Raw genomic sequence first — 11,893 nt, forward strand, 5'->3', positions numbered from 1 at the left:
TCCTAAAGGCTATATGTGAAAAACGTTAGAGAAATAAGACTCTAGGAAGCTCCATCATTGGCCTACCTAGATGTAGTTAAAAATAAGGGAAGCATGGAGATAGCTGCAGAAGATGAAAGTGTTACAATCATTTTTTTTACTAAAAAGCTGTAAGTAAACAGTGATGCTTTATAGCCATATATGAGAATTCAGGTTCTTAAAATGCTGTGTTTCTGTATTTCGCTTTTACCTTAAGATTTACCTATCGAACACTGCAAATGTGTAGTAAGACTTGTATGCTTCTATTTTCAGAAATACATATTTAGCATGCATGTGCTGGAATTGCTAGTGTGAGGCTATAATGAAAGTGAAACCACTGAAATTGTTTGGTGCTGGAATGATTCATTTTTGCTGCCATTGAGTAACATGATTACTTTAAATGTGAGACTGTTTCTGCTTATATCACCTTTAAAATTAATAAATGGTGTTATAGTAGTGTGGGTTCTAGAATGATATTATCTCAGCAGTCCTATGAAAGTCTAGCTTGTACCATATGCTTGTCTGAAACCTGACAGAAAGTTTGTGCCAGAACAAAAAGAACAGGTTGACGTGATTACTTGGTTTAGATGAATTTTTCTCTTGGAGGAAAATACAAGTGCATAGGAACAGGGTAAGTTGAGAGCAGCATTCAGTTCATATTACTCTTGTAAATGGTTACTTTTTGTTTCATAGGCAAGCCAGGAACAGATCCCAATTCAGCAGCATGGGCAGCTTATTATGCTCACTACTATCAGCAGCAAGCACAGCCACCACCTGCAGCCCCTCCTGGTGGACCAGCTACAACCCAAACTAATGGACAAGGTAGCAGTTTAATGAAAAGAATTAATTGCTCCCTTCTGGGGGTGTAGATGAACTATTATTTTTTATTGCTGTCTTCATATATTGGGTAAACTTATTCTGTGGTGGGGTGTTTTCTTGGGAAACTGTTGCTTACAGCCTTCAGTGTTGATATTCTTCATTTCAGCAGTACTGAGGGTAATCTTGAATATGTCTTGTAATATAATTCCAAAGACATACTTTTCCAGTAGCTTGGGCTGATTTAATTGCATCTTTGTAGTGTGGTCAGTCACGAGTGAAAGAGCAAAACAGTTAATTGTCAATTGCTTAAACTGTTGCATCACTTTCAGTGGTTTTAGGAAAATTGCTTGTAGTATGTAGTTGTGTGTTACAGTCTGCATGAGGCTTAACACATTTTAATTAGTATTTTGTACTGTGAGTGACATACAATTTACAATTGAATTCTGAACATACACTGAGCGCTTCAAGTAATTCTTTGTGGTTTCTTCTAGTAATTATTTGTATTTGTAGTAGCTTGGACCGCATAGGTTTCTAGGGTCGAATTTGAATAACGTAATTGAGATTGTTACTGAAAAAGTCAGGTGATGATTCTTATGTCCGTATATAAACAGAAATTGTAGTTTTATCTAGACCTTTTTTGTTGTTATTGTTTAATTCAGGAGATCAACCAAATCCGGCACCAGCAGGACAGGTTGACTATACAAAGGCATGGGAGGAGTACTACAAAAAAATGGGTATGTGTGCATGTTTTCCATGTTGTATAGTAAGATGCTATAGATCTGCATAACTCATTAGATGTGTTGGTTTTTTTCTTAAAGAAAATGCATTATCCATTTGTCTTCGAACTGTAGCATCTAAAATCCCTGAACCTTGAAGAAAATCAGAAAATAGTATTCAAGGCGTTTACTTGTATTGATGCTAGTAATCAGCTTTAGCAAAACATTTACTACTTAAATGTCTCTACTTGATCACTGGGAAACAATACGTTTTAGATGCTTCAATTTGAGTATTTTTAAGTGTATGAAAGTATGTTTTGGAGGTCTGCTTTTTATGAAGCTGTTGATTTTCTTGTTCAATAGCTGTGTTGCCTATCCTGTTAAAATTATGTACCTTTCTTTCTTTAACATTTGCTTTCTGTGATGAAGGTATTAAATGTCATAACTAACCTTCATTTATATCATACGCTTCCTTGAGTTGTTTGCTCTGCAGCATTTAAGACCTGTATTTTAAACTGCAGTTTATGTATAATTGCTAGCTTCTTAAATATTTTGCTTGGCTTCACTTTGAAGAATTGAAATAAATTTACATTAAGTTCAAGGCTCCTCGTTTACTGAATAAGGAAAGAATATGTGCTGTTGATGCATTGGCAGAAGGCACGGTCTTTTAAATAATGGTAAGGTCTTGCATGTCAATGTTTTGGCCATAATGACTGCTCCTGGATATTATGCATAATGTAGATTTGTATAGAGGCCTTATGAATACATACCAGTGCTCTGGGATCTCACTTTGACCAAACATACAGTAGCATCTGATTTTGGCACAGTGTTAACATGAAACACAAAAGTTAAAGGGATGTTTCAAGAATTGTATATCATGAAAAATGAAACGACAATTGCAACAGAAGTTTTAAACACGTGATTTTAAGATGTAATGGAAATTCTTCCTGTTTCATTTTTTTTGTTGTTGTTGTTTTGCATTTGGTGTTTTTTCCTAAATTTACTGTCTCTTGGTTCAGGTTATGTTCTTCAATGCAAAGTACTAGGGTATTTCATTATCTTTAAGAGTAATCTAAGTTGTTGGCTCTTACTTGTTATCTCTGGAAAGCAAAGTTTGGGTTACGCTAGTCTTGCATGTGCTCTAACTAAATACCAGCTAGTAAAAAGAGTTTTGATAAGGATTTTGGGAGCATGTCCAAAGAGGAGTATTAATTCAAGAGGAACCATCAGGAAATGTAAGTAATTGCTCTTAAAATTCAAAGTTGATAAATTCCAACACAAAAGTCAGATATCTAAGAGGAAAAACAAGTAGTTCTGATCTTCACTTATTTTTCTGATCTTTGCCTGAAGGGGAGCTCTTGATATGTGCACTCTTGAAAAGTGTGTTTATAAATCATGAGAACTTCCTGCTTCATCAGCATGTTAAAAATCTTGAGATGGAAGATGTAATTTCAATTAAGATTCACTTAAAAAAGAGGATGAACTGAACAAGTGGGGCTGAAGAGCAGAGATTGCCCATCTAGCACTAAATATGGAGGCAGGGAAAAACACTGCCTGAAGTTTAACAGTGTTTAGTAATAGTAAAAATTCTGACAAATTGGAAGGCATTCCATCAGCAAGTTCTTGTGGGCTCCACTCTCTGAAATACAGCTACTGCTGTTCTTCCTGTAGTTGTATAATGGTCCTGTTTCTGATAACTATTGCAAAAGGGGAAAAGTAGGAATTACAGTTCGTTCTTGGACTCAGTTTCATTTTTTTTCCACAGCAGAGATAATTACAGAAACAACCGTTACAAAAACTTATAAGTGTCATTTCAGAAAACTGAACTGAAACTTGGGACTACCCAATGAAAATTCTAATACAGTATTCCAAAGTGACTTCCTACTAGTGTGATAGGACACAGCTACTCACAGAGAGCATGTGTTTTGCCCATGACTTAAAGTGTATAATAAGAGTGACTTAAAAATAACCTGTTTCCAACTTGGAAATAGAGTGGCAAAATCCATCCTATGTTTAAAACCTTTATTTTACTCAGGAGCTATTGCTTTGAGTAACAAATACAGTTAAAAGTAAGACTGAAGAACTGATGACATTACTTATCCACACTGGTAAGTTTACTCTATGTGGATCTTGTAGGTGACTCAGATCCTTTTATTTTCGTGGTACCCGAAGCCATGAATGCAGACAACTTGTTTTAAACTTCCTTAGTGTATTACAAGTTAACAAGACAGCAGTTTAACTCTTGAAGACATATTGGTGCTGTTGTCTTGAGTTAAAGGCATACTATTCTTCTGCCTACAAGAGTTGAAATGAAGATTAGTATAGCTGGGCCCTAAAAATCTTATAGGGATGGCAGTTCCCACTAAGCATGAAGTGACACTTTAGTAAATGATCTATATGTCACTATAGGAGTTTGTAAATGTATTGTTTAAAGTTGTTATAATATACTGATGTCTTGATTTGTAATAAAGAGATATCATCATAAAACAGTAGAACTATTCTTTAATGATTCCTCAGCATTGTAGCATGAATGAGGGAAAAGAAAAACTTTCCCGTATTAGAATCACCCTCCATGTTTGAGAAGTGGAAGAAATGTAGAATCCTCTGGAGTTTTCTTTCTTAGCCTGCCTTAATGGAGGAGATATTCTGTGTTTATTATGTTGCCTTTAAATACAGTTAATCGGTTTCACTTATTAGTGCTCCAGGTGAATCTGGATGTTAATGAGCGTGTTCCGGTGCAGTTCTGTGCACTCAGAAGGTTTTGACTAAGCTGCTGAATTCCATGTGTAGTTTCAGAATGGCTTGCAGTACTTAGTGGAGGAACAATGCAGCTAAAATATTGCAAGCTTTTACTAACCCATTCTAGGGCAGTAAGCGTAGATGTCAAACTTCCTATGTTTGATGTATTATTTGAATTTAAGCACTGCCTTAGCATAGCTGGTTAAATGTTGAAAGATTCTTGGGTCATAATGCATAAAAAATGCCTTAGATTTTAGTAACTGGATTCAGACCTAAATTCTGATGTCATAGATTAATAATAAATTTGCAAAAAGTGCATCCTGAGATAATTAGAAACCATACTGAAGATAGTTTAGGTGAAAATTGTTGATCAAAAGTGTAGATTGTAACGTGGTTTCAGCTCTGAACTTCTAATGTTTTTCTGGGAAATATTTGCTTTACTGCTTTACTCAAAAACTGATGGAGAAGATGATGTTTCTTTTAATATGACATCTACAGAGTAAGTGGAAAAAATACATAAATAGTAGAGATGGTTGGAAAAGGAAGATAGTATTTTGAAAACATTCAGGATAGTGCTTTGCCAAATGTTTGGCTTCCCAGCTCACACTTGAGGAGGACTGGGAGAAAAGACATGCATGTAAGAGAAGTGTGGGTGACTAGTCGTCTTCATGTGAATTTTCTGTGTAAAAGTATTAAAAATATACAAACAAAAAAACAACCTGATACCTTAGAAAGCAGTTTTAGAATCCTGTGTATTCATTTTCTGCAGAAGGGTGATCAGTGAACTTATACCTGAATAAAAAGTGAGGGGTTCTGGATAGGATTGAAACCTTTCAGCCCTTGTTCTTGGGAAGCTCCCCTGTTGCTGGAGCCGTAATATTTTTGATGCATTACAGAGTCCTGGTGTATTAGTCTCTCACCTTTGCAAAGTTTTTAAGGTGTAGCTTGATTTTGTTGGAAGGATTGGTAGTTCTCAGCTGCGTGCATGTGTTTACACTTACTTTTAGAGGCTTGGAACTTGCAACTTGGGTTGAGAGATGTTTCAGATCTATACTCTGTTTTTCAATAAATGTTCACAAACATCAATGCTCTTATGAAAAAAGTAACATGTACTAACCCCAAAATCACATTAAGGGTGCCAAAATTGGGAGAATGAATTCATTTCTGAATTAAGTAATGCAGCCTGTATAATATGATAAATCCTGTCAGTCTAGGCAGATAATCTGATCTCCCTTGTTGACCTGTATTTCAATATAAATGCTACTGGTTGACTGGGATAGTTTTGATCAGATGCTTTAAACACTTAGTGCTCTGGAACATGATTCAAGAGTGAGAATTTTCTGTCCTAATGGTTTCTCGGTTTTGTTTGGGCATCACTGCATTAAAATAATGGGAAGAGCAGTTAAGTCAAAAGGAGCAACCACAAGGCTATTCAAAAGCCTTCAAGAAATACTGCGATAAACAAAATGACATTTGTTAGGCAGTGAGATTTTGAAATTTTCTCACTTGTATTGCATCAGCAAAGCTATATAAATGTAAATACTTGTAGGTCAAGCAGTTCCTGCGCCTGCTGGAGCTCCGCCAGGTGGTCAGCCAGATTACAGTGCGGCATGGGCTGAGTACTACAGACAACAGGCAGCATATTACGCCCAGACAAGTCCACAGGGAATGCCACAACATCCTCCAGCACCACAGGTACAGTTTATTAAACGTGCTTTTCTGGCTGGCTTCTGTTTCAGTGATTATATAGATATTTTTTTGCATGTCTCCTGCTTTGTTACCTTTGGAGTATGCATCTTTTCTTTTTTTTTTTTTTTCTAGCAAAATAACTATCAGAATAATTAATAGATGACTTTGTTTACCGGATAACTTGAGTTCTTTATCTATCCATATGTTTGGTGATTTTGATTTTTAAAAAAAGAAAAAGAAACTTTCTCCTCCCAGGGTTTTGAAAACCATGCAAGAAGCCACCACCATTTACATTAACCAATTTTTCTTTCTTAAAGGCTTCACTCCTGAGTTAGCGCAATTTAAAGGATTTTCTTTAACTTTTTGTGTATCTCTTATGTATCTCTTCTGCACAGGGCCAATAATAAGAAGTGGACAATACAGTATTTGCTTCATTGTGTGGGGGAAAAAACCTTTGTTAAATGTATGGATGCAGACGCCTTGATGAAGATCTTAATTTTGTTTGGTTAAAAAAAATAGTGTTTTTGAAAATGTACAAAATATCTATCACTACTGATAGGAGGTAATATTTCTGTGTAGAAATGAAAAATGGTTTGTTTTTAGTATTAGTGTAGATGTACACATTCCAGCAAATGTATTTGCAATTATGTGGTCGATGCTTTGTGATATAAATGTACTTTTTCAATGTATTCTTTATCACTTTTAAAATGCCTGTTTTGTGCTTTACAATAAATAATATGAAACCTCCTGTGTCGGTAAGTTGGATATGTGGGTATTTAAAGAGTTAGAGGATTGATTTGCAACGCTGAATCAAGGTACCTGTACAGAAATGAGATTTTTTCCCCCTGAAACTTTGCAGAGTTTTAAGAAGTTGTCGTTAGCATGTTTTTCCCCTCTTGCAGAATAGTTATAGGTGGAGGATCTCTTTCATTCATTGTGTGTTGCTGCCTAGCACCAATAATCTTGATACCTTAATTTTCTTTCTATTTGTTTAAAACTGCATGTGTTTAAGAAAGTGATCTTTTGGCATACTTCCATTGCATTAACAGTGAAATTTCCTTTTATATGTGACCACTGTTTCAGACCTGTACAGATGTTTACAACAGAGCTTCTGTTCTTAATTGAATACTTCAAAACTGTTCCTGTATAACTATTTTAAGGATTTTTCAGACTAGTTATAACATTTATTTTAAGTGTAATGTGCTTAAGCCTTCAATTTGAAGTAGTCCACTTCAAAATTCAGTGTAGAAAAGTCAATATGGTATGCATAGTAGTTTAAAAAAAAAAAAAAAAAAAATTGCATCTGTCCTTGAAACGCTGTTTTGTTTGAGTGGTGGGGAGTGGTTGAGAACTTCCTGCAAAGCAGATAACTTCTGTTTTTGTAAATACTGAAGACAAGTATTTGAATCAATTGATTTTTTTTTTTTTAATATACTTGAAACTTATTGCTCTAATGCTCATACTAAAAGTCTGATTCTCTTGAAATCCTATGTTTGCTCTTTGCATATTTATTGGCTCTTTGCATATATTAGACTACATGCAATACAGTCTGTCTTGCCATTGTCTGTTGAAGTGCAGGTTTGATCCAGCCAGTATAGAACTAGCTCTATAGGGGTGAGGAGGACTGTGCTGTGTATCATCCTTGATTGTTCCTTCAAGGAGCATTGCACTGTAAGTACATCAGAATGACAAATTGATGAACTGCAACAGTATCTTTTTGTCGATGTTCCACATAATGAAAATGCCATACTTGTGTGAATATTATGTTGGAATACAGTGCTGATATCTTAGGAAAACGTAATTGCTTCTTAATTCAAAAACATAGGTTTGTGTATATACATATTACATACACATAATGTGAGCTTTGTGGGTAAGTATTCGTGAAACGTTCAGCAATAGCTAAAGAAAATCATGTTTTTGTTTCTGAGTAATAGTACTCTTTGAGACGGCTGTATCATTCAGTGTATTAAAGTATGCATATCATAACATTGAAGTTTTTGGAACCACTTGATAGCCAGAAGTTGTCTTTGTCTTCAGTTAGTTTGAAGATATGTAGTGATGTAGGTATGTTTTAATTCTATATCTGTTACTTGCTTTATCCTTTGGAACACCATATTGTTGCTTTGAGAATACATTTTTTTAGAGTGGCTGCACAGAGAAGTAAAAGTTAAGGCTTGAAAAAATTGAAGTAGTTTATTCAGGTAATTAGCAATGTATGTTTTGTGCTGTAGAAATAGAAGGAATTATTTTTATCCCTTTTACAATTAGGAATTATTCTGGTACCTTATAAAAGGATAGGACAGTATTTGCTATCTTTAGTGTAGGGTATGAAGTTTAATAGTTCAGATATTTTGCATGGTATTTTGTAGATAACCTTATAGAATGGTGCATTTATGATGTACTAAACTGAGCAAAATTGAATTCACTGGATTCTTTATCATTCACAAAATGGAGGCTGTTGATTTTGATTCATTTAAGGTATAAAATCTTTATTAATTGCAAACAGTGCAATTATTTATACTTCACAGTGCCTTCCCAGACCTTCCACCTTAGGTTCTGCTGCAAAAAAGCAACAGGTAAGCACAACCTAAGGAAGTATATAAATTTAAATATTTCAGTACATTAATGTTGTCCCTGTGAGATCTTTGTGGTTGTGTATTGAAAAGCAATCTGCTGCTTTCCCAAATGCATTGTTACTCATGGTTCCATTTCAGTGGAAAGTCTTTTAAGTTTTTAAACAATTGTTTCTATTTCTAGGTAAATATGTATCCTTTTTTTTTTTTCTTTTTTAGAAAAGATTAGTAGATTGCATTAATTGAAGTTAAGCAAAATAAGTATTTTTTGTTACTTTTCTTCAAATAGTTACTTGTTGCAATTAAAGAATCAAAACCTTTAAAATATGCAGGAATTACTTTGGTTAGAAACTTCAACAGCCTTCACAAATGTTTTTTGTAGTAGGGCACTGTTCTTGCTCAAACACGTAAGACTTAAATATAAAGAATATAACTTCTTGTTGTTATCACTGAACTTGTTAAGTTTGCTTACAGTTACAGTGTGTTAGTGGAATTTTTAGATAAATTAGTTTGCTTACTCATACTTGACATGGTAGGAAAATAGATTCTAGAGTTTCACAGATTAGTATGTTTTATTTGGAAAAGCATGTGCACCAGTTAAATGTTAACAGTACAGCAAATAATATTTTATCTACATAGCAGTCAGTGTATCCTGTTTCATGATACTTTAACTGAATTGCTGTATATTATGATAGTTTAAAATGTTTGTATGTCTTACAGATGGTCTGGTACAGGTTTTTGTTTCCTTTTTTAGCTTAAAGTAAAGCAGCATCTATTTGTTTGTTGATTATTCTGTTTCTAAAATGTGCTGCTCCTCTTTCAAAAGTCCTGCTTATCTGTACATTAAAGAAAAATATTCAAAAATACTGCCTTCATTTTCACACACAGTGCTGAAGATGCTGCAAGCACCAAATCATAGCTCATAGAATCAGGTCCTGAGATAGTTACTACCAGTAAAGAGGAATCCTTTGAGTGTATGCCATTGGTGAGCCGATGAGCATGGACCATAGAAGGGCTCCATGTAGAAGGTAAAATTGGCAAAAACATAACAGATTTGAAATGTATCCCATACATAACGGTGTAGGGTATAATTTTTGTTTTGATCACTCTTCATTCTTTAAAGTATTATTTGTTTGACCATAAATGTTCATAATCTGTTAAGTTTTTAAACTGTGATTTAATAATAATAAGCAATCTATTTTAATTTATATTCTTCTAAACAGCCAAGCTTAGATATATTGACTTTTTGAACTAAATTAATAGTTGTGCTTCAGTTTCTCAAGCTACTTAATGTATGATGGTCTGTAGTTTAATGTGTAACTTGACTTCATTTTTAACACAAGAAAAAGTTAGGTGTGTCCCATTTGGATTTTGATTCCATGAATTTAGTGTTGGGGTGAGTCATTTGTTCGCTTCTTTTTACATGGTACTTTTTTTCTACAACTGTTGTTCCTAAAATGTATTTAACAGTCTTTCAATTGCTAAGTTTAGCCAGTAGAAGGAAATAGAGAAGAAAGCCTGTTTTTTGGAACATTGCTAGGGTGTGGAAGATGAGTTTCTTACCTTAGTGTGTAGCGGTTTTGGTGTATTGACTTTCAGCTTTCTCACTGATTGGCTTAGAGGCATGCTGTTTTGTACTAAGCTTAGAGTTTATTTTTCAACTGTCAAAATTCATAGTTCTTGGGAAAACAGAAAATACATTATTGGAGTTATCCTGATCTAAAAAGATGATGGGATTTTCTTAGGAATGTAATAAAAGCTATCTTGAAATGTTTCTTGCTTTTTCCCCCTTAGAATCTCGCAAATTAGGTAGAATGTGAAGAATATAAAACGTTTTGAAGGGAAGCATAAAGTTCAAAGTAGGACAAATGTTTTCATATAGCCTTCTGCAGCATATATGTTAATAGGACATGAAGTAAAATACCGGGTGGGTAATCTTCAACCTAACATGACCGTAGGTCACCTATTTAAATTGACCAGGCAGACAGGATCGTTACTCAACTTGTACAGCCTATCTTGACATATTTCATTGTTTTTCTGGTGGTATTTTATTGGATGATAGAAACTGTTTCTCCCCTGTTCTATTCCAAAGTGATTTTTAAGTTTTCCATTGCATGCTAAGAGCTTCTTATTTTGCCTTTTTCTGAAAATGGTGGGAGGAAGGGAGGACCCCAGGCCTTTCAGAAAGCATACAGTTGACAGGATTCCCTCTTCCCTAGTAATAGCTTGTGAAACTCTTATGTATGCACAAATATTTCTCTTGTGTGCATGTGAAATGCATTTTCGTCCTGAGAAAAGTGTTCTCTGCAGAAACTACCCGTGTGTAAAAAGAAGATTGGCTTTAAAAGGCAACTGTGATGGGAACAGTGTCTTAGGGAGATGCAGCTTGGACTTGAGGTAAATTGAATGCTTTACAAAAATGTGGTTTTGAGCTTGGCATTGTATGTAATATGGGTACACGTTAACTGTATAATGTTTTTGTATGGTTTTTCTCAATAAATGTAAACTGATGGATAATAATAGAAATGTTCTTGTCTTCTTTGTGCTCCTGCCGTGCCTTAATTAGTTTTAAATTACAGCTTCAGAGGAAAGATATTGCAGCAACTAGTACTTATGTGAATGAACATCACCCACATGAAAATACATGTATATGGCTATTAGGATAAATGCTCATTGAAAACCCTGTAGCTTATCATTTTTTCAAAACGTCTGAATTTACAACTTTTATTGAGGCAGAAGAATGACTTTTAATAGGTAACTGTACAGAGAGCAGTCATCATGATTGAGCATAATAGAATTTTGTTCCATCATTTTGAAATGATGGCATAAATTTAATTTGCTGCAGATTGTGTCTTACGTTAAGGCTCTCCACATGCTCTTCAATTTAAAATGTGACTTGTTTGTAAAAATAACAAATAACAAGCTTCAGGTGGAAAAATGCACGTGGTGTTAGCACAATGGCATTAGCATTGCTATCAGAGATCTGAGAGAAAAACAGTATGTTAGCCTTGAGCAGACAATGTTTACAGATGCAGCAATAAATTTTTTGCATTAAGAGTGAGTGAAAGTGGAGAAATGAGCTTCATGCCCTTCCTGAAAATATTTTTCTTAAAGTTGCTTCCTATCAACTTAACTGTGATCAGATCATGTTTTGTTACCAACTGTTCCTATATATTTTAAGCAATGAAAAATTAGATAGAATACCAACATTTGCTTGTAGACAAAAGACTACTAAAAGCCTTACTGAGATTGTTTTTAGTTTTTGGATAACCAACTGCATAGGTTTATACGAGCCTAACAGTTTAAATGCAAGTCTGTTTTAAAAAAGAATAATAATAA

At 34.4% G+C, this 11,893-nt stretch overlaps 1 protein-coding gene across 15 annotated transcripts in view; it reads left to right on the forward strand.

Moving 5' to 3' along the window:
• Positions 1–11,893, forward strand: part of FUBP1 (far upstream element binding protein 1) — a 37,479-nt gene that overhangs the window by 14,152 nt on the left and 11,434 nt on the right. For 3 of the 15 annotated variants that reach the window (XM_082765660.1, XM_082765661.1, XM_082765663.1), the window contains 4 exons: positions 712–846; positions 1,500–1,571; positions 5,842–5,987; positions 8,510–8,557. In XM_082765660.1, the coding sequence (XP_082621786.1) occupies positions 712–846; positions 1,500–1,571; positions 5,842–5,987; positions 8,510–8,557 (401 nt within the window). Of the gene's footprint in view, positions 1–711; positions 847–1,496; positions 1,572–5,841; positions 5,988–6,376; positions 6,729–8,509; positions 11,793–11,893 lie in introns of those variants that run through there. The other 12 variants (XM_082765667.1, XM_082765666.1, XM_082765664.1 and 9 more) reach the window with 9 other exon arrangements.

The sequence above is a fragment of the Aythya marila genome (genome assembly GCF_965140915.1).
Source record: "Aythya marila genome assembly, chromosome: 8".
Classification (NCBI taxonomy): domain Eukaryota; kingdom Metazoa; phylum Chordata; class Aves; order Anseriformes; family Anatidae; genus Aythya; species Aythya marila.